This window comes from Hyla sarda, chromosome 3, assembly GCF_029499605.1.
Source record: "Hyla sarda isolate aHylSar1 chromosome 3, aHylSar1.hap1, whole genome shotgun sequence".
Classification (NCBI taxonomy): Eukaryota; Metazoa; Chordata; class Amphibia; order Anura; family Hylidae; genus Hyla; species Hyla sarda.
The window spans coordinates 294,477,310-294,501,412 of NC_079191.1; the positions used below are offsets into that span (position 1 = coordinate 294,477,310).

Sequence of the window (24,103 nt, forward strand, 5' to 3'; positions counted from 1 at the left end):
TTGTAGATTCAGAATCTTGATGGTTGGTAGGAGAACTCCACCCAAAATAACAGTTTGGACCAATTGTCCTGCTGGGCAGAAACAAAATGGCGAAGATACTCCCCAAGAATTTGTCTCACCGCTCTACCTGGCCATTGGTTTGCGGGTGATATGCCGGTGAAAAGTCCAATCTGACCTTGAGGTGAGAACAGATGGCCTGCCAAAATTTGGAGATGAACTTAACCCCTCTGTCAGACAGGATGTGAAGCGGTTGACCATGCAGGTGGTAAATATGTTGGAGGAATTGATCTGCCAACTGAGGAGCCGAGGGAAGTCCAGGCAGTGGAATAAAATGAGCCATCTTAGAGAATAGATCAATGACCACCCCAATGACTGTGCAAGTGGAGGAAGAAGGCAGATCAGTGATGAAGTCCATGGCTATGTGGGTTCAAGGACACTCAGGGACGTGCAGAGGCTGTAAAAGACCCGCCGGCTTTTTACGAGGGGTTTTGTCATGGGCACAGCGCAGGAACAGACAAATTCAGCTCCAGGTTCGGCTACCGGTAATGACGGGAGATGAGCAAAATAGACTTTCGAATTCCTGCATGCTCGGCCAGAAGAGAGGAGTGTCCCCAGTTCAACACCTTAGCTCTAAGGCGAGTTGGTACAAAAGTCTTTCCTGGGGGAACTTTCTGAAAATTGATCGGAGCTGCCAAAATCAGTCGATCAGGAGACTCAATATGACGAGGCGTAGAATCCTGGTCCACCACATTGGAGGCTCTGGGGGTTCAGACGTTGTGTGGACTGTAAATAGAAGATTTTCATGGTCCGAATAGATAGTGACAGGATGAGCTGATCCTTCTAACAGGCGACACTATTCTTCAAGGGCTACCTTAATGGCTAAGAGCTCACGATCTCTGATGGTATAATTGCTCTCAGCAGCAGAAAATGATTTCTAAAAGAATCCGCAGGTCACCGATTTGCCCTTGGAGGATTTCTGGTTTAAGACTGCTCCGGCCCCTACAGAAGAGGCATTCACCTCGAGGAAGAAGGGCTTGTCAGGGTCAGGTCTCCTCAGGACGGGTGTGGTGGCAAATGCCATTATTATTAACATTTGACCGCTAAGCGGTCACTAAGACCCTAAATTTCCCACCCAATATAAAACTTAACGTTTAATGAGCCAAGATTAAAATAACCTCACACATATTGATCCATAATACATTGATTGGCATGACACTGCATGCTATATTAAGTGAATTGAAAAGATAGATTGTGGCTGCAGTCCACAATCTATAGTGTGAGACAATTAAAAATCTAACACATTGCCCGCCCGCCCGACGTTTCGCCACAGGCTGTGGCTTTATCAAGGGCTAAGTGGCAAATGCCGACTTCAACCGAGAGAATGCTTCTTCCGCTGCAGATGGCCAGGACTTGGGATTAGCACCCTTCTTGGCAAGTGCCACTATCAGAGCTACCAGGGTAGAGAAGTGAGGAACGAACTGCCGATAGTAGTTGGCAAAGCCAAGGAAGCGTTAAATAGACAGCAGGCCCGAAGGTCGAGGCCAGTGTAGGACCGAAGACTGTTTGTCAGGGTCCATCTGGAGACCTTGGTTGGAGACAATATAGCAAGGGAACAGCAGACTGGTTTTCTCGAAGAGGCATTTCTCAAGCTTGGCATAGAGGAGGTTGCTCCGAAGGCATCACAGGACTCGTCGCACATGAGTGCGATGAAGATCAAGATACCGGTTCTTGATGGTGATCTTATTAAGTCCCCGGTAATCAATGCAGGGATGGAGAGAACCGTCCTATTCCTCTACAAAGAAAAAAAACTCTGGCAGGAGAGGTAGACTTCTGAATGAAGCACTTCAGAAGATCCTAACTGATGTATTCTGACATGGCCTTAGTCTCAGGAGCTGACAAAGGATAGATTCTTCCCTGAGTGGGCGAAAACCAAACAGAAGATCAATTGGAAAATCGTAGGATCGATGTGGAGGAAGACTCTCTGCTTGCTTCTCGCAAAACATATCAGCGAAGTCGGCAGACCCGGCAGAGAGGGACAAGGAATTGGATTCTTCAGTTGAATAGTCACCAGACAGTGGTTCCGGAAATCTTGACCCCAACAGGAAACATCCCCGGAGCGGCAATCAAGAACAAGGGGAATGGTGTTGCAGCCACGGCAGACCGAAGAGAACTGCGGAAGAAGAGTGAGGAAGCACATAGAACTTGATCCACTCCTTGTGCGCCCACTTGCATCTTCAGAGGTTCAGTGATAAATCTCACAGCGGAATTCAGGCATTCTCCGTTGATAGTAGAGATGTACAGAGACCTTGCAAAATGGACTAGAGAGGAATCCATGAAGTTCCCTGCTGAACCTGAGTCCACAAAAGCAGAAACAGGGAATGAGGAACCGGACGAGGAGAAGAGCTGGACTGGCATGCATAAGCGAGGAGAGGGAGTATTCATACCTAGGGACGCCTCTCCCACGTGCCCTAAGTGCGTACATGCTGAGGCCTAAGAGGGCAATCATTGCGAAAATGCTCCAGGCTGGCACAGTACAGGCACAGATTCTCTTCTCGACGGTGTGACCTCTCTTGTAGAGACAGGTGAACTTGATCCACTTGCATGGGCTCTTCTGAAGAAGGCAAAGAAGTAGGCAGAGGTGGCCGCTGAAAGACCGGAGCCAAATGGGCAAGACAGCGTGGATGGGCAGGTTCACGTTCTTGACGGAGCTCCTCTTGCCTCTCATAAAAATGCACATCAATGCATAGCCAGCAGAATCAATTCACACAGAGAAGATGGTGGGTCCTGCGTTGCCAGTCCCACACAGGGCCGCATCATTCCCGGAATTGGACCGTATAGTCGCCAACGGAGGAATCCCCTTGACAGTGATTCAGAAACGCGGTTTCTGCCGAGGAAGACTCGAAGATACTGTGGAATTCTGACAGGAAAGCTTGCAGATTGGACGTCACAGGATTTCCTTTGTCCCAGAGACCGGAAATAAGGCTCACCAGAAAAGCCACTTTAGCATGCTCAGACGGGAACTGATCAGACAAGAGTTCCATGTGCATAGAGCACTGGGTAACGAAGCCTCTGCAAGATTTAGGGTTCCCTTCATACTTGCTGGGCAGAGACAAACGAAGCTTGGGACCAAGAGATGTCCCAGAAGTTGCCGTCCTTGAAGGAGCCGCAGGAGGGGGTTGTTGCTGCTGCTGTACGGTGAGGAGCTGCTGCATCATGGTGGACAGCTGATTCAGCTGCTGAGCCTGTTGAGCCAGCTGTTGCGACTGTTGAGCCACAATTGAAGAGAGATCCTCGACACTTGGCAGTGACACCTTGGCGGGATCCATGGGCAGATCTTACTGTTACGGCTGAGGTGAAGTGGATCCGCTGTACCTGTGTGGATGATGACGTGGGCCATACCAGGGAGCGGACTATAAGGTGCCGCTGGTTTTCACCAGAGCCCCCCGCAAAGTGGGATGGACTTGCTGCGGCAGGCTGCACCCAGGTCGCCACCCCTGATACGACTCATCTACACAGGCTGCTGAGGTGTAACGTGGCACAGGAAGGAAGAGACAACTCTTAGTCAGGATAGGAGATGTAGTTATGCAACAGCTGGAGGGATCGCAACTACAACTCCCAGCATGCAGAGACAGCTGTTTGCTGTTTAGGCATGCTGGGAGTTGCAGTTTTGCAACATCTGGAGAGCTATAGTTTAGAGACCACTGCACAGTGGTCTCCAAACTGTGGACCTCCAGATGTTGCAAAACTACAACTCCCAGCATGCCCAGAGTCTGGGCATGCTGGGAGTTGTAGTTTTGCAAGATCTGGAGGTGCACAGTATAGAGATCACTTTGCAGTGGTCTCAAACTGTAGACCTCCAGCTGTTGCTAAACTGCAAGCCTTAACAGCTCTCTGGGCATGCTGGGAGTTGTAGTTTTGCAACATTTAGAGGGTTACAGTTTAGAGACCACTATAGTGGTCTCAGACTGTAGCCCTCTAGTTGTTGCTAAGTAACTCACCGGCTTCCGTTGGATCCAGGAAGCTGCGTCGCGGTCCTCTTCTTACGCCGATCGTCGCCCGCTGCCGTCGCCGATGGGTAAGTGGAGTGGAGTAGTGGAGTAAGTGGGCAGAACGGAGAAACCGAAAGTAAACCCCTCCGCCCCCGATCTGCTATTGGTGGTCGCGTCTAGACCACCAATAGCAGATATAGGAGGGGTGGCAACCCTGCCACCTCACTCCTATCGCTACAGACCCGTAATGACCCGGAATCGGCGCAAATCGCAAGTGTGAATTCACTTGCGATTTGCGCCGATCGCCGACTATGGGGGGGTCTAGTGACCCCCCTGGGCATTTGCGCGGGGTGCCTGCTGATAGATATCAGCAGTCACCCCGGCCCGGTCCCCGCCCCGGCGCGCGGCGGGGACCGAAATTCCCACGGGCGTACAGGTACGCCTTTGGTCCTTAAGTACCAGGGAGCAAAGGCGTACCTGTACGCCCTTGGTCCTTAAGGGGTTAAAGTCCAATGCAAATCTATTGGAAATGTATGTTCCAACATAACTTCCGTACGGCTGGAGATATTTTGATACTTAGCAACATGTTACTTATATGTCAAATAAAAATATATCAATATGAAAATACACAAAAACAGACAGACCGATGCGCATCTAAGCGCAATTAACCATGTAAGGAGAAAGATATGAAGAATAAGTCTAGGTTTGCTCACCTATTGGTGAGCACAACACCACAGCTTGCTTGATTCCACAATGAGTGGTATGTTGAGGAGTGCAGCTTGCACAGGTCCCGTGTCCAGCTGGTGGACGGTCTTGTAAAATCCCAAGATTGGAAGAAATGATCTCCCGGTAATATAGTGCAATCAGCACGGGGAGACGGCCCGAGTATCACATCCGATTCAGACCCGGCTGGGTCGAGGTAGTGCAGTCCGTTCCTTGCCGGTTATCATTTATTAACCTGTCCTTACCGAGAGGAGAGCACCGCTGATTGCACTATATTCCCGGGAGATCATTTCTTCCAATGTTTGGAATAAAAATATATATAATAGTTAAATTAACTCTAACCTACCCCCATATGTGAAGGATGGAGTTTTTGTTTCAAGTCCCATGCAAGTTTATGGGACTTCCGTTACATTACTTCACAAGCTCCGCTCTGCATCTCCTGGTGATTGCGTCAGTCCGGCTGGCAAGCCACACTTTCCACCTACATCTTGCAAAAATACGCCCAACCCTTTAAGCCACATCCCTTTTTTATTTTCAGCTTCCAATATCTTCATCACAACTCAGCCCCACCTGAGAACGGGATATGAGGATTAGAAGTGAGTATTAGAGTATGGGATATGAGGACAGGATATGAGGATGGGATATGGGGACGCGATATGAGGATAAAATATGAGGATAGGATATGGGGTCAGAATATGAGGAGGGGATTTGGGGTCGGGATATGAGGAGGGGATATGTGTTCAGGATTAAGAGACGGCATGTGAGGACAAAAGCTTCCTCCTTTGTTTCTTCTCCTCCCCCACAAGGATAAGGTAGGAAAAACCGGGCAGCGCTGGGTACTCAGTTAGTATCTTAATGAAAACAACCTTCTGACACAGCAACAGCATGGGTTTATGCGGGATGGGTCCTGTCAGACTAATCTGATCAGCTTCTATGAGGAGGTCAGTTATAGATTGGATCGGGGTGAAGCTGTATATATCTGGACTCTTCCAAGGCATTTGATACTGTGCCACACAAAAGGTTAGTACATAAAATGAGGATGCTGGGATTAGGGAGGATATATGTAAATGGCTTAGCAACTGGCTTAGTAACCGGAAGTAGAGGATAGGTATCAATGGAACTTACTCTGGTTGGGTGACTAGTTACTAGTGGGGTACCACAGGGGTCAGTACTGTGTCTTCATTTTTTCAATATTTTTATTAATGACCTTGTAGAGAGATTGCAAAGTAGAATTTCTATATTGGCATATGACACGAAACTGGGTAGGAACACAACGAAACGGTCAGCATTGCAGCTAACCCGGTGCACGTAGCAGATCAATGCAATCAGAAGACGTGTTGGCACACGGTCAGTTCTCTTGCAAAGGGTTTATAATAAACCTGATTGATACCAAACTGAGTAGGGTGATCACCACAGAGAATTATAACATAATATTACAGAGGAATCTGGGGAAGCTGGAGGCTTGGGCACAAACATGGCAAATTAAGTTTAATGTGGATAAATGTAAGGTTGGGCTTGGGCCATAAAAAACAAAATGTACAAACATGTGCTAAATAATAAGACATTAGGTAAAACTTCTACTGAAAAAGACTTGTGGGTACTGGTGGACAGTAAACTCTACTTTAGTGATCAGTGCCAGGCAGTGGCTGCCAAGGCTAACAATGTCATGGGATGTATCAAGAGAGGCATAGAGACAAGATATAGGGACATAGTTTTGCCTCTGTATAAAACAATAGTGAGACCACATATGGAGTAGTACATGGCTGAACCGGAGAGGGTGCAGAGGAGGGCAACAAAGATAATTGATGGTATGGGAGGATTACAGTACCAAGACAGGTTATCAAGCTCAGGGTTATTTACTTTAGAGAAAAGACGTCTTAGGGGTCAATGATCACATTGTACAAATATATGAATGGTCAGTACAGAGATCTTTCTAGTGATCTTTTTATACCTAGGCTGATAACCATGACAAGGGTGCATCCTCTACGTCTAGAGGACAGAAGGTTTCACCATCATCAAAGACAGATTTTTTTACTGTAAGAGCTCACTGTCACATGATGTTGTGATGTCTGACTCAAAAAACAAGTTCATGGATGATTTTCTGGAAAAATATAATATTACAGGTTATGAATACTAGATTTATGGGAATAGAAAGTTGATCAAGGGATTTATTCTGATCGCCATATTGGGGCCTCATGCTTTTTTTTTCTTTCCTTCCTCTGGATCAACACAGTAGGGTTTTAGGTTGAACTCGATGGACTCTTGTCTTTTTTCAACCTTACAAGCTATGTTACTATGTTACCTGTCCTGTGTCTTCCGGTGGGCTCTCGAGGGCTCAGGTGCAGGGTCACGGCTGGTCTGACGTCCTCTGCGCTGCACTGACGAGTGACGACGCTGATGTCATGCTGCAGGGCGGGAGGATGTGACTCGTCAGTTGAAGTGGACCCACCGAGACCCTGTATCTGAGCCTGCGGGAGCCCACCGGAAGACACACGACAGGTAACAGCAAGATGATTGGTGGGAGGGCAAAGAGGAGGTAGGTGGGGGAATTAAAATGTGAGTGATGGCAGCCGCGACGGCTAACTGATTTAACCCCTTCATGGCCCAGCAAATTTTGATTTCTGGCTCACGTTTTTTTCCTCCTTACATTCTAAGACCCATAACTTTTTTATTTTTCGAATGACAAAGTTGTTTTGCGGCTTATCTTCTGTGTGACGAGTTGGACTTTCCACTGATTCACTTTTTATTATCATACAATGAATTACAAAGCCAGAAAAAAAGTTATATGCAGGGCAAAATAATAAAAAAATATGGCATTGCACAAGTTTGTAGGGCAATCATTTTTTGGGAGTTCAAAATGCGGTAAATCTGAAATTCCATATTTATTCTATGAATCAGTATGATTCCAATGATACCAAACTTGAATATTTTTGTTTTGTTTTATGGTTAAAAAAAAAAAAAAAAAAAAACTTTGTTCATTACCATGTTCTCACCCCTATAACTTTTGTATTTTTCCAACCATGGATGTGGGATTGTTTTTTTGCAGCATGAGCTGTAGTTTTTAATGGTAACACTTTTGTGTAGTTCTGGCTTTTTGATCACTTTTTATTAAGATTTTTTTGGGATGTAATGTAACAAAAAATCTGCAATTTTGGTGTTTGGATTTTTTTTGCGATTACGCCGTTCAACATGCAGGATCAGAAACACAATAATTTAATTACTTGGACAATTACGCACTCAACGATACCAAATATGTGTATGTATTTTGTTAGTACAGTGTTTTATAAAAAAAATGGGAAAAGGGGGGTGATTTAAATGTTTTATTATTATATCTATTATTATATTTTTTAAAACATTTTCTTACTTTTTCTACACACACTTTTTGGCCCCCCTTGGGGCCTAACATATGCCATCATCAGATGGCTTACATAGATCAATGTAATGCTATTGCATTTCATTGATCTATGAAATCTGTGCTCGATTGCTTAGGGCTGCCAAAAGGGAGCCCTAAGCAATCTCAGAGCCAGAGAAGACGCCGAGGACACGGTAAGACCTCGGGCTTCCCTAGCAAGCCATAGTCCTATGGGGCCACTAGACACCAGAGAATAGTGGCATTTAATGTTTAAATGCAGTGATCCGTATAGATCACGGTATTAAAACAGCTAAATGACAGACATCGGCGCAATCTCCCATGTCCGTGACTACCGGCAGATGTCCGCTGCTGATAGCGGACATCTCCCGGTCATGACATGGACCTGACCCGCGGGCCCCCGTCATGTCAGCCCACCCGATCCATGATGTACAGGTATGTGATGGGTAGGGAAGGGGTAAAAAATCCTGCAGATCCCGAACAGCCTGCTGGCGCCACTGCCACTTTTAATTAAGGAAATGCGCCCTAAATGTACGGTGCTGCTAAGAAGTACTTAGTGCACAGTGCCGTACAATACGGTGCAGCTCTCCTTGATCACCGCATCTCCAGACGTGGTGATCGGAACGGGATGACTGCTGATATCTATCAGCAGCCATCCCGGCACATCACCCAAGGGGGTCCTGACCCCCCCCCCATGTCAGCAATCGTCGCAAATAGCCGGTCAATTGAGACCAGCGATTTGCAGCTATTCCGGACCAAACGGGTCCCTGGTGACCCGGAAAAAAAAAAAGAAACTACACCCCTCATATGTGGATGTCAAGTGCTCTGTGGGTGCACTACAAGGCTCAGAAGGGAAGGAGCGACAATGGTATTTTGGAGAGTAAGTTTTTCTGAAATGGCTTTGGGGGGGCATGTCACATTTAGGAAGGCCCTATGGTGCCAGAACAGCGGGGAAAAAAAACATGACATACTATTTTGGAAACTACACCCCTCAAGGAACGTAACAAGCGGTATAGTGAGCCTTAACACTCCACAGGGGTTACACATTCTGGGGGGCATTTTCTCCTATAACTCCTAGTAAAAATGTAAAACGTAAATGAAATTTAGTGAAATTTTTTTTTTATACATCCGACTTTAACGAAAAGTCGTCAAACACCTGTGGGGTGTTAAGGCTCACTGGACCCCTTGTTACGTTCCTTCAGGGGTGTAGTTTCCAAAATAGTATGTCATGTTTTTTTTCCCCGCTGTTCTGGCACCATAGGGCCTTCCTAAATGTGACATGCCCCCCCAAAGCCATTTCAGAAAAACTTACTCTCCAAAATACCATTGTCGCTCCTTCCCTTCTGAGCCTTGTAGTGCACCCACAGAGCACTTGACATCCACATATGATGTATTTCCTTACTCAAGAGAAATTGGGTTACATATTTTGGAGGTCTTTTTCTCCTTTTACCCCTTTAAAAAACTGGGTCTTCAAGAACATGCGAGTGTAAAAAATGAAGATTTTGAATTTTCTCCTTCACCTTGCTGCTATTCCTATGAAACACCTAAAGGGTTAACACACTTTCAGAATGTCATTTTGAATACTTTGGGGGGGGGGGGTGCTGTTTTTATAATGGGGTCATTTATGGGGTATTCCTAATATGAAGACCCCTCAAATCCACTTCAAAACTGAACTGGTCCCTGAAAAATTTAGATTTTGAAAATGTTGTGAAAAATTGGAAAATTGCTGCTGAACTTTGAAGCTCTCTGATGTCTTTCAAAAGTAAAAACATGCAAACTCTATGATGCAAATATAAAGTAGACATATTGTATATGTGAATCAATATATAATGTATGTTGAATATCCATTTTCCTTACAAGCAGAGAAATTCAAATTTAGAAAAATGCTAAATTTTCTAAATTTTCATGAAATGTGGGGATTTTTCACCAAAAAAGGATGCAAGTATCGATGAAAACCACTGTGTTAAAGTAGAATATGTCACGAAAAAACTGTCTCGGAATCAGAATAATCGGTAAAAGCATCCAAGAGTTATTAATGCATAAAGTGACAGTGGTCACATGAGCAAAAAACACTCTGGTCCTTAAGGTGAAAATGGGCTGTGTCTTTAAGGGGTTAAAGGGGTACTAGGGTGAAAAACTTTATTTTATTTTTTTAAATCAGCTGATGCCAGAAAGTTAAAAAGATTTGTAAATTACTTCTATTAAAAAAATCTTAATCCTTCCAGTACATATTATCGGCTGTATACTACAGAGGAAATTCTATTCTTTTTGGATTTCTTTTCTGTCACAACCACACAGTGCTCTCTGCTGACACCTCTGTCCATTTTAGGAACTGTCCAGAGCAGGAAAAAACCCCCAGAGCAAACATATGCTGCTCTGGACATTTCCTAAAATGAACAGAGGTGTCAGCAGAGAGCACTGTGGTCGTGACAGAAACCACAGCCACTATGTGCAGCCTCATTTCAGCCAGTAGGCTTTTTTATTGGGTCTCGCAGGATTCCAATCCCAATGCAAGGCTCTAGCACATAGGATGGACAACCAGGGAATGTGCTGACCTCCTATCTGGCCAAAGGTAAGAATCCCTTACAAGAAAAAAAAAAAAAAAAGGAAAATTATATTTAAAATAATTATTATACATATTCAGAGATAATAAAAAACTACTCTTCTCAGCCTCCGCAAAGCTGAGCATCTAGCCGACCCCACAAACTCTCATAACACACAATGCATTCCTTACCTAAAACACACACAAGACCTTCAGGCCGATCCTCTCCCTAATCTAACACATAAATTGTCCATCATTTACTATTGCAAACCCGACATGTTTTGTCGGGTTGTGCACCAGATTCTGTCACATTGCGCCAGATTTTGCGCCAGAATTGAAAAAACACCGACTAACCCTCCATTTTGCTAAGAAAACGCGAAAAAGGGGTATGGCCGCTGGGGAAAAGGGGGCATGGTCTCCCAAAAGGGGCGAATTTCCGACATTTTCACAAAACCCCAAAATATTTATTAAGGAAAATATTTACTAAGGAAAACCCTACAGATCAGAGCACGTATAAAAAAAGCAAAGTGTAGGGAAAGTGGTGAAAATGTAGGGAAACCTTAGTAAATACCATGGAAAATTAATTGTAGGGAATTAAAACCCACAAAGAAACCTACACTCCACTCTTAGTAAATAAGGGCCATTATCTTCTTTTCCACTATGGTTATTTTTATCCAATTAGTCAATTAATCAAAACAATAAACAGTCAAATAATTATTAATTGCAGCCCTACTTTATTCACCTGATGCAATGGAAGGAAATGCAAAATGTGACATTTTATATTCAAAAATTAAAGCAAACCTTTAAACCATAAAAGTAAAAGAAATCGATAACAAAAAGAATAGAAAATACAGTGGTTCCTCAACTCCAGGAGAACCATCATATGTTGAAACCATCATATGTCGAGTACATATGTCTATGTAAAAATGGTAATTGGTTCTGGGGCCTTGGAACCATTGTATGTTGAATACATATCTCTATGGGAAACTGCTAATTGGTTCTGTGATGACCATTGTATGTGGAGTGTATGGGGAGTGTTTAACAAACCAGGGTGCGTCCAGCTGATGCACAACTACAACTCCCAGCATGCATGTACAGCCATTGACTGTCTGGGCATGCTGGGAGTTATAGTTTTGCAACAGCTGGAGGCACACTGATAGGGAAACATTGATGTATGAGGTGTATTGTGTATATATGTATTGTATGTGATGTGTGACATCGCATACAGTACTGTACAGTTCTTTAAATACCTTCAGGGGGGAATGTCCTCCATTACGATCCTGCCGACTACAGCTCTATAGGAAAGGAAGGGGAGGGCAGCCAGCAGCTCATTGGATGCCTGCAGCAAGATGCTGCAGGCTATTGGCTATGGCTGCACTGGGGGGGCGGGGCTTACACGGAGCTCACAGTGGAAGCCTGCGTGAGTTAGCAGGACAGCATGTGAGTAACAGGAGGCAGAACGGGGCACATTAAACAACTATCTGTCAGTTGCTGAAGTTGTCAGCGCTGTCAGATAGCTGTTTGTATGATGGACCCGACACAGCAGCATCATATGTCGATGCTGCCTTCAACATACGATGGGCTCTGAGAGGCCATCATATGTTGAAATGATCATATGTCGGGGCCATCATAAGTCGGGGGGTCACTGTACAAGAAAAACAAAAGACAAAGAAGAATAACAAATAACAAAAAACAAAAAACCTGTGCATCTTTACGAAGATCTCCTACCTCCTCTCTGGTGTCTATAGCTGAACCAGGTGTGGTAGCTGCAGTGCTTACTGCGGTGCTAGGTGCAGTGCCTGATGAAGTCACTGAATCTATTTCTCCTGCTACATCATTAATTTCTCGTGCAATGAGTGCCAAATCTTGACTGATCCTAGAAAAAAAGAGACATGACAAATGATTTGTAGAGGTTGAATACAATTCTACTGGTTTCTTATGTCCTTGGAAAATGTACTGGTATTTTCATATAGAGACTATCATTTATGATCACTCTGGACCTTACTGAAGCTCCACCAATCACATAGCTGTTTCCATTTGTCTCACAGACTTTAAATGAGGGCAGTAGAGTACACGCTCATCAGTCACTCCATTCAAACTACCACCACAGTCCTGTATTGAATATGAATAAGTGTGTATTCAAAGATTTAAAAAATATGTACCTTTTTAAGTAGTGAGCAAATGGGAAAAGGTCTGGCAGTAATTGCAATAATTTTCTCACAATTTTTGTACCTCACTTTGGTTACTGTTCAAGATTGATTTGATAGAATAGTCCTGTAAGTGGATAAAAATGTAAGTACCATCCACAAAAGCCTCCTACAGGGTAGTCCTAAATGGCTTATTTTCAAGTGCAGCTAATGTGCAGCAATCTGTCACGCCCCCTCCCATAGACTTGCATTGAGGGGGCAGGCGTAACATCAAGAGGGGGTGGGGCTATGACATCACAAGCTCTTGTCGCCGACTCGGAACAGTTTCTTCCAATTGCTCAGCAACGGAGTACCCCTTTAACAGTCCAAAACAGTCAGTTTATAGCTCAAATATATAGAACAAGACAAAATCCCGGCACTCACTAGAAATATTTTAAAATTATTAAATGACGCGTTGTTTTGGCCAAAGCCTTATTCAGACTGATATACACATCAAGAAAAATGCTCCAACTATATACAAAGAAGCCCATCCCACTTCTGGTGTTAAAGTCATAGAAACCGGATTGTTTACACAACAGCGATATATCAACAAACAGTAATTGTATACATCTTATCCTAAATAGATACATGCTAAATGCAAAATGCAACATAAGTATACTGATCTTTATGATCTGCATGTTTCTGGATAGTCTCTTCCCATTTTCAATGAGCTTGATCTAAAATGTAAATCACATTAGGTACATTTACAAAAATGAAGAGAGTTCACAATCCCTATCTAAACCCCTGGGTTCCAGGGTAGACATTCTGTGGATCCAAAATGCCTCCTTTTTACATAATAACTGTTTAATAGCCCTGCCTCTTCTCGGGCATTCTACCTGATCAATCACTTGGTAACGTAATTGAGAAATATTATGGCCCATTTTCTCAAAATGATACGGGATGGGATATAATACATTTTTACACCTGATGGATGACTTATGTCTATTTATGCAGTCTCCTACACACTGGGTGTCTCTTCAACGTAAAGGAGACAGCATGGACATTTAATAGTGTAAATCACTTTCCTTGAATAGCAAGTACTGAAATGTTTAATGATTTCACCAGTATGAGGATGTTGTATACTGTCCTCTTGAATTACATTACTGCTTTGTGCACAACGTAAGCATGCATATGTGCCTTTATGTTGACTTTTAAGGACTGCTTGTCTTCATTCTTTTTTCTGTGACCCCACATCTGCAGGAACAAGTAAATCCCTCAAATTGGGGTCTCTCTTAATTTATTCTTAATTTATTTTATCCCATCCCGTATCATTTTGAGAAAATGGGCCATAATATTTCTCAGTGATTGATCAGTTACAGTGCCCGAGAAGAGGCGTGGATATTAAAGGTTATTACATAAAAAGGAGGTATTTTGGATCCACAGACTGTCTACCCTGAAACCAAGGGGTTTAAAAAGGGATTATGAACTATCTTCAATTTTGTAAATGTTTTTTTGTAAATTGTTTTTATTGGTACCGAATGTGATTTTTTAAATTATTTTAGATACAACCTCATTGAAAATGGAAGAATATCCAGAAACATGCAGATCATAAAGATCAGTATACTACATTTTGCATTTAGTATGTATCTATTTAGGATAAGATGTATATAGTTACTGTTTGTTGATATATCACTGTTGTGTAAACAATCTGGTTTCCATTACATTTAATGGGTTAAACCCCGGAAGTGGGATAAGTTTCTTTGTATAAAGTTGAAGCATTTTCCGTGATGTGTATATCAGTCTGAATAAGGCTTTGGCGGGAACACGCCATTTATTGTCATTTGCAATGTGTGAATAAACACTTGCTGAATTGCAGAAGATTTCTAATGAGTGTCGGGATTTTGTCTTGTTCTACATTTTGTATCTCCGTGAATAGAGCTCAAAAATACCTATGAAATATCAATGAATGTTGCCAATACATTTAATGGAAAATGGCTGGAAATTCCCATTTAGAAAAATGTTATGAGGGTAATTTTACAGTTTAAAATAAATGCAAGCTCCTATGATATGCCTCAAAATACATCGGTTTTTGGAATTGTGTATGCACTTTTTTGGGGTGTTCTCATCCCAAACAATGGATGGTTTGCTAACTTCATAATAGCATTTGGTGTATCAAATTGGAAACATGAACCTCAGGGTGTGCTCAATTTGGACTTTTTTATGTACCTACTAGCTGAGTATCCGGCGTTGCCCGGTTTTTCCTTCCTAATCCTTGTTGGGGAGGAGAATCAACAAAGGAGGAAGCTTTTGACTTCATATCCCATCCTCATATATTGTTGTCATATCCCAACCTCCTATCCCATCCTCATATGCCGACCTCATATCTTGAACTCATATCCCCGTCATTATATCCCGTCCTCCTATCTCAAACTCATATCCCATCCTCATATCCTGTCCTCCTATCGCGTCCTCATATCTCAACCTCATATCCTGTCCTCATATCCCGACCTCCTATCTTGAACTCATATCTTGTCGTTATATCCTGTCATTTCCATACATTTCCCATAGATTTGCATGGGACTTTAAACAAAAACCCTGACCCTCACAAATGGGGTTAGTTAAGGGTTAAATGAACTATCCTATATTTTAAGTGGACATATAAGTAACATGTGACCAAATAGTATCGAAATATCTCCAGTCGTTAGGAAGTTATGCAGTAACATATATTTCCCATAGACTTGTATGGAATTACCTATCCTATGTTTGTTGTTGACATATAAGTAACATGTGTGCCAAGTTTCATGTTAATATCTTTAGCTGTTTGGATGTGATGCTGGAACATACACACATACACATACACACACACACACACACACATTGAAATATATATATATATATATATATATAGATGATGCACAAGAGTTTGTCGACTGGGTGTCATACTGTCAGACTGTACCAATCAAAAAAGCTGCATTAAAACTTAAAGTTTTTCAATTTGATAAATCAACAGTATATGCCATAAATGCCTGATAGCTGGTGGTTACACTTGTGGGGTGTGCAATAAATGAAACAGCTGATGCTCTGATTCAGCTTTTCCTTGATACTTGACACTGTGAGAAAGGAAGGGGCCCAGTCCAAGAATGGTCTGAATCACAGTTACATTATTTACATGAAACTGAGGCCAAGGAGGGTGGAGCACAACAAGTATAAAATATACAACCTATTATTACCATTTGAAGGAACAAGCATTACAAACAGGAAATAAGTACACTGCTCCAGAAAAATAAAGGGAACACTTAAACAACACAATGTAACTCCAAGTCAATCACACTTCTGTGAAATCACATTGTCCACTCAGGAAGCAACACTGATTGACGATCAATTGTTGTGCAAATGGAACAGACAGCAGGAAATTATAGTCAATTAGCAAGACACACCCAATAAAGGAATTGTTCTGCAGGTGGTGACCACAGACCACTTCTCAGTTCCTATGCTTCCTGGCTGATGTTTTGGTCACTTTTTAATGCTGGCGGTGCTTTCACTCTAGTGATAGCATGAGACGGAGTCTACAACCTACACAAGTGGCTCAGGTAGTGCAGCTCATCCAGGATGGCACATAAATGAGAGCTGTGGCAAGAAGGTTTGCTGTGTCTGTCAGCGTAGGGTCCAGAGCATGGAGGCGCTAACAGGAGACAGGCCAGTAGATCAGGAGATGTGGAGGAGGCTGTACGAGGGCAACAATGCAGCAGCAGGACCGCTAACCTTGCCTTTGTGCAAGGAGGAGAACTGCCAGAGCCCTGGAAAATAACCTCCGGCAGGCCACAAATGTGCATGTGTCCACTCATATGGTCAGAAACAGTCTCCATGAGGGTGGTATGAGGACTCGATGTTCACAGGTGGGGGTTGTGCTTACAGCCCAACACCATGCAAAACTTTGGCATTTGCCAGAAAACACAAAGATTTGCAAATTAGCCACTGGCACCCTGTGCTCTTCACAGATGAAAGCAGGTTCACATTGAGCTGGTGACAGACGTGACATTGGCACTGGTATTTTCTTTGTTTGGCCGCACAACCCTCCATGTGCTTGCCACAGGTAGCCTGACTGCCAGTAGGTACTGAGATGAGATCCTCAGACCCCTTGTGAGACCATATGCTGGTGCGGTTGGCCCTGGGTTCCTCCTAATGCAAGACAATGCTAGACCTCATGTGGCTGGAGTGTGTCAGCAGTTCCTGCAAGAGGAATGCATTGATGGACTGGCCCACCTGTTCCCCAGACCTGAATCCGATTTAGCACATATGCGACATCATGTCTCGCTTCATCCACCAATGCCACATTGCACCACAGACTGTCCAGGAGTTGGCAGATGCTTTAGTCCAGGTCTGGGAGGACATTCCGCAGGAGACCATCCGCCACCTCATCAGGAGCAGGCCCAGGCATTGTAGGGAGGTCATACAGGCATGTGGAGGCCACACACGCACTCTACTGAGCATTTTTTTTACTTGTTTTAAGGACATTACATCAAAGTTGGATCAGCCTGTAGTGTGGTTTTCCACATTGATTTTGAGTGTGTCTCCATATCCAGACCTCCATGGGTTGATAAATTTGATTTCCATTCATAATCTTTCAGTGATTTTGTTGTCAGCACATTCAACTATGTAAAGATGAAAGTATTTCATACAATCAGTTCATTCATTCAGATCTAGGATGTGTTATCTTAGTGTTCCCTTTATTTTTTTGAGCAGTGTATATTGAAATCACAGCACCTAGCAGAATACATCTAATCACCATCTGCATTTGAATGCATTGGTTCATTTCAGTACTTTTAAATGGGTACTCTGGCCCTAAGACATCTTATCCTCTATCCAAAGGATAGGGGATAAGATGTCTGATGGCGGGGGTCTCGCTGCTGGGGACCTCCGCAATCTCTCATGTAGCACCCACCTGTGTGAGCTGCACTCAGCGCTGGAGGCTCTGTGTGTGAAGCCTCGGGACCACGGGGACAGAGTATCCTATTGGATAGGGGATAAGATGTCTTAGGGCCGGAGGACCCCTTTAATATACTAACACCTGTTACACATTATTATTAGTATTATTGTTCAGCTTTATCAAGTTAACTACATTATCTATTGTAAACTGTAATCAATGGCTGCTTCCTTGCCTTGCTATTTCTTCACGATGTGCAGTCCAGTCACGGATATAATCTTCCTGTTCTTTCACTTTATGTTTAAGCGCTGATGCATGTAAGGCTCCAGATTGTGCTACTACAGGGCTACTTCCATTGATTTGCGACCTCTGAATTTTAATTGTTGGAGAGGCACGTGGCCTGGAGAGTTTAGGAGAATTTCGGTTGGTTCCAAACTCATCTTCAGAAGTAGAAGCATACTCTGGTGGTAAACGTCTCCAACGGGTACTTACTATATACATGTATGCAATGATAAAAGAAAACATTAATTTTTCTGCAAAAACACCCACAGCAAAACAAAATAATAAATAATGCAAATACCCCTTAATGCAATTTTCTTCTTTAACCCCTTAAGGAACAGCACAAATAAACTTGTACGCCCCTGAAAGACCAGGCCTGTTTTTTCAAATGGGGGATGTCTGTCTTTATTAGAAAATAACTCTGGTATAGTTTTGCCAAGCACGATAATTCTGACATTGTTTTTTGTCACAAGTTGTCCTTCATGTATATAGTAAAAGTAAGCCGATATCATTTGTAGTTTTTTTTTTTACAATGCAAAAAATCATGAAATTTTTTTAAAAATTACGATTTTTTGCTATTTTAACACTAATAGGTTGCATATATTTATACTTACTGACCAAATAGTTTACAAAACTTATACTTTCAGATGTCAACTTTATTTTGACAGCATTTTTTTGTTTTTAATTAACATTTTAAATTAATTAGAAGCCTAACAATTTAACTTGAAATTTTGAAAATTTGAAAAGTACGGTACATCTTTTTTTATGTGCTATGCAAGGTTTGCAGAAGTTTGAAGGTGGTAGAACATAGGAACACCCCCCCAAATGACCCCATTTTGAAAACTAGACCCCTCAAGGCATTCGTTAGGGGGTACAGTGAGTATTTTAACACTATAGTTTTTTGGCAGGAATTATTACAAAGTCAGTGTTAAAAGTCGAAATTTGCATTTTTTCACAAATGCATCATTTGTGGGACATATTTTTTGTACATCACTTCTGATATTGCAAGAAATGCACCCTATATTTTATTAAGCTACTCGGCCTGTGTTTGGAAATATCCCCGCTTAGGCCATATTTGGTTCCTTGGTGGCGTGGTAGGACCCAGAAGCAGAGGAGCGCCATTTGGCTTTCAGGCCATCATTTTAGGCCGAATGGATTGTAGGGTTTTAGCTGCCAGAACCATACCGCACCCCCACAAGTGACCCCATTTTGGAAACTACACCCCCTAAAGTATTTTTCTAACCAAAAGTGAGTACTTTGAGTCCTTTTTGTGTGGCTGGAATGGAAGTCAGTGGAAAAATTTTAAATTTCAATTTTTTTTCACAAATGCATTATTTGTGGGACACATTTTTGGTACATGGCATCTGAAAAGTAGAAAATGCGCCCCAAATTTTATTACGCTGTTCGTCCCGTGTTCGGTAATACCCCCGCTTAGACCATATTTGGTTGCATGGCCACACGGTGGGACCCAAAAGGAGAGGAGCACCATTTGGCTTTCAGGATATCATTATACAAATTATAGTCCGTACTTCATCTTGCAAAGCATTCTAGCTGTCAGAACAATACCGCACCCCCAGAAGTGACCCCATTTTCAAAACTACACCCCCTAAAGTATTCACCTAGGGCAAAAATCAGCACATTGAGCCCTTATTGTGTGGCTAGAATTATTTCAAAGTCAATGGAAAAAATAGAAATTAGCTTTTTTCCCCACAAATTATTTATTTGTGGAACATCATTTTGGTATGTCGCTTTTGAAATGGAGGAAATGCGCCCATATTTTATCACGCTGTTAGTCCCGGGCTGGGCAGTACCCCTTCTTAGGCCATATCTGGTTGCCTGACCGCCTGGTAGGACCAAGAAGGAGAGGAGCCCCCTTTGGCTTTCAGGGCATCATTATATGAATAGTCCCCATTCATACTGCATTTCTGCAGTATCGGTGTGCGTTGTCACGTCAAAAAAGGGATGCCAATGTATACTGTACCCGTCTCATTCAGAAATGGATGGAGCTGCTACAGTATACGTCAGCATCACTCTTTTTGATGTGATGCTGACGGATACCTCTAACACTGCGGAAACGCAGTATGAACGGGACCGCAGTGTAGGGGCACATAGAGCACATCCGCGGCTTATTTCACACCGCGGATGCCCCCCAGCAGTCACAACGGCGAGATCACTGCTGTGGCTCGGTAGCTCAATGTGTCTGCTCATGACTGCCGGCGGGAAATCCGCCGCTATGAGTGGACACATAAAGCTACCTAGCCGCAGCAGGGAGCTCATTATTGTGACTGTTGGCGGGCATCCGCACGTGATATGCTGCGGATGTGCGCAGTGTGATCCCACACATTATGCATTTTAATTTTTCATGATATTTATTTAATAAATATATTTTTATTTTTTACACTTTTTTACATTTTTTTTACACTTATTGTCTTTACACTTTCTTTTTTACACTTTTATTTATTTTATATTTTTTTACACTTTTTTTTTAATGCTTTGGAATACTTAGTATTCCAAAGCATTGCAACTATATACTGCCTGCTAGTTTTACACTAGCAGGTAGGATATGAGGACGTCCTCACAGGCAATAACCAGGGCAGACCTTGGGGTCCTAGTAAAGACCCCCGGCTGCCCAGGTAAGCAGTCGCACCCTGCTGTCGTTGCAGGGTGCTAAAGGAGAGACAGAGGGAGCCCCCTCCCTCTGTCAAAACTCCATACAGCTCGCGGTCGCTTCCGACCACGGCTGTAAGGGTTAATTTGCCGGGACAGAAGTTGTCTTTGGTCCCGGCAGTGCGGCAGGTTCCCGCCCGCCGGGGATCACACACAGCACCCCGCGATCGCGCTGCGGGGTGCTGCACGGGTTACAGAGGGAGCTCCCTCCCTCTGTCATTACACTTACAGCCCGCGGTCACTTCCGACCGCGGCTGTAAGGGTTAAACTGCCGGGACCGAAGTTTAGTTCGGTCCCGGCAGTGCGGCAGGGTCCCGGCTGTGTGTTACAACCGAGTCCCTGCCGCGATCTCGTGGGTGCACTGGGCAGCACCCACGAGAGCCATGGACGAGTATACACGTCCTAATGGCTGAATGTGCATTCAGCCTGGACGTGTATACACGTACATGGTCCTTAAGGTGTTAAATGTGTATTCTGCCCTTAGACATCGTATTCCCTAACCAAAGGATAGGAGATAAGATGTCCGATCGCAGGGGTCCCACCGCTGGATCTCTGTGCAGCACAAGGCATGCCCCCCCCAAATGACATCACGAGGAGGTGTGGTGTGGCGGGACCCGCGCAATCAGCCATCTTTCCCCTATCCTTTGGGTAGGGGATAAGATGTCGAAGGGTAGAAAACCCCTTTAAAAATTCAATAATAGTTCCACTATTTCAGAGCAAACTTTAAGCCCTTAACCCTTTCTGGCATAATGAAGTACCTGTATGGCAAATTTTGCCGGAACTAACGGCAATAGGATCTACCAGGTACACCTTGAGAATGACTCTGGTGGGAGCCAACTGTAAAATGCTGCTGGCCTTCTGCCATTGAGCTCTGATCATGACAGTTAACACTTTAGATGATGTTGTTAGTAGTGACTGGAGCATCTAACCAGGTAACAGAGGGATGATCCTTCATCGCACCTTGAAATGCAATTGCGGGCTGCTGATGGTAACACTGACACTGCAGTAAAGATTAGCAGATCACATAGTCCAGTCCCCTAGTGGGACAATAAATAAGCAATAAGAAAAAAAATAATACAAATAAAATAGGAAAAATAAAAATATACATTTCCCTTAACCTTCATTATAAATATATATTTTTTTAAGAATATAACAACACATACATATTTGGTATTTCCGCATAAGTAACAACCAGGCCTATAAAACTATTACATTATTTAATCCTAACAATGAATGTGATAAAGTATTAAGAAAAAACCTTGCCAAATTGACCAATTTTTTGTTACTCCCACCTCTGTAATAATGAAATAGTAAGTGATTAAAATATCACATGTACCCAAAAATAGTAACCAAAAAATATTAACACAACACAAAAAAAACATATTTAAAAAGATTCTGGCTCTCAGAATATAGTGATTTTATTTTATTTTTTTCACAAAAATTAGTTTTTATAGCAAAAAGATAATAAACCTTATAAAAAGTATATTAATTAGGTTTCCAGACTGTCCTCCGCAACATAAGTTATTGTGCTGCCTACAGACACCAGGAAATGACAATTTTAGTAAGTACATTTTTGTTATTTCCATAATGATTTTGACCTGCATAATAAAACATATCAATTACCGTATTTATCGGGGTATACCACGCACCGGCCTATAACACGCACCCTCATTTAATCAAGGATATTTGGGTAAAATTTTTTTTTACCCAAATATCCTTGGTAAAATGAGGGTGCGTGTGTAAGCATGCGTATACCCCGATACACCCCCAGGAAAGGCAGGGGGAGAGAGGCCGTCGCTGCCCGCTTCTCTCCCCCTGCCTTTCCTGGGGTCTAGAGCCCTGCTGCCGCCGCTTCTCTCCCGTTGGCTATCGGCGCCGCTGCCCGTTCTCTCCCCCTGACTATCGGTGCCGGCGCCCCATTGCCGGCGCCGATAGCCAGGGGGAGAGAAGCGGCGCCGGCAATGGGGCAGTGGTGCCGATAGCCAGGGGGAGAGAAGGGGCAGCGGCACCCATTGCCAGCGCCGCTGCCCTTGTTGCTATGTGTTGCACGGCGCGGCGCAACGACAAGTGACGTCATTGCGCCGCGCCGTGCAGCGCATAGCAACGACGCAGGGGACGCAGTGGCTTGCAAAAAAACCCCAGAAGGTTCAGCAAGGAAGAGGCATTGGGGGACAAAGACCGCGCTTCACACCAACGGAAACAGGCTCGCCAGGTGCGATGGTACATCCTGGTGAACAAGGGCCTCCGAGTCCAAAGCATGGTAGGAATAACTCGGGTAGAGAAACCCTGGGCCTTCAGTACCATGGTTTTAACCACCACGCCGTTAAACGAAGAGAATTGGTGTGGCAACATTGATGGAGAGTGGGGGCTCACGAGGGGTCCACTGGCCCTGAATCGCCATGTCCTGGAACACTCCCTCCCCAGGCTAGGAAAGTTACATAGTTAGTACGGTTGAAAAAAGACATACGTCCATCAAGTTCAACCAGGGGATTGAAGGGTAGGGGTGTGGCGCGATATTGGGGAAGGGATGGGATTTTATATTTCTTCATAAGCATTAATGTTATTTTGTTTCAGGAATGTATCTAACCCTGTTTTAAAGGATGCTTGCGTCCGTTGTCAGGACCTGCCAGCAAAGCGGCAGAAAGGAACGACCCTCCTGGAGAATAGGTGACAGAGACTAGCAGAGAAGGGAGCAGTGCACCCTGGGAGGGAGCCATATCATTAGGTGAAGGGAAAAAGGGAACCTGTACCATTGAGACCCTCAGCGCCTGAAGTTCCATTTTTGGAGGTGGATTGTGGTTATTGAGACAGGATGGCCAACTTGAGAGGACAATACCGGAACTGGGTAGAGGGAACTTGTTCCATGGCAGCCAACATCCTGCTCAGTACCTCCATGCAGGAGCGAATGGAAACCGGCTTTGGGCGACAAAGAATGCGAACCCCCTGCACTCAGGGAAGGCTTCTTGTCCTCCGGAAGAGTTATCAGGGCAGTCGCGAGAAAAACTAGGGACTGAGACAGGGAGAGGTTTGAGTTTGCCTGATTGACGATCCAGCCAAATTGGCCAGAGTCTGCAGGGTGATGCAGAGACTGCATCCAGCAAAAGGATCAAGAGAGCGGAGGATGGTCACCACCGCTGCTAGAGTCACAAACTGATGGTGACCTGCAGGGACAGCAAAACAGAGAAAATGGTGGGCCGGAAAAATGGGGACATGCAGGTAAGCATCCTGCATGTCCACCAAGGATCCATGGACACATCTACGAACCTCTATGCTGAAATGTTGCAGGCGCAGATGGCGGTTGAGCTTTTTTAGATCCAGAATCGTCCGAAAGGCACCCCCCTTTTTGGGAACCACAAAGAGATCCAAATAGAATCATGGAAAATTTTCCCAATAAGGGAACGGCACAATCACCCCCTGGGAGAGAAGGGTGTGAAGAGCAGACTGAAAAGCCACAGCCAGGGAAGGAGACCACGTGGGGCGGGA

General features: G+C 43.9%; 1 protein-coding gene across 1 annotated transcript in view; it reads right to left on the minus strand.

Moving 5' to 3' along the window:
• CEP170 (centrosomal protein 170) overlaps positions 1 to 24,103 on the minus strand; it is a 539,078-nt gene that overhangs the window by 115,992 nt on the left and 398,983 nt on the right. Inside the window, exons 12-13 of the mRNA XM_056566907.1 lie at positions 17,910 to 18,165; positions 12,353 to 12,500 (exon numbers count right to left, since the gene is read on the minus strand). Of these exons, the coding sequence (XP_056422882.1) occupies positions 12,353 to 12,500; positions 17,910 to 18,165 (404 nt within the window). The remainder of the gene's footprint in view (positions 1 to 12,352; positions 12,501 to 17,909; positions 18,166 to 24,103) is intronic.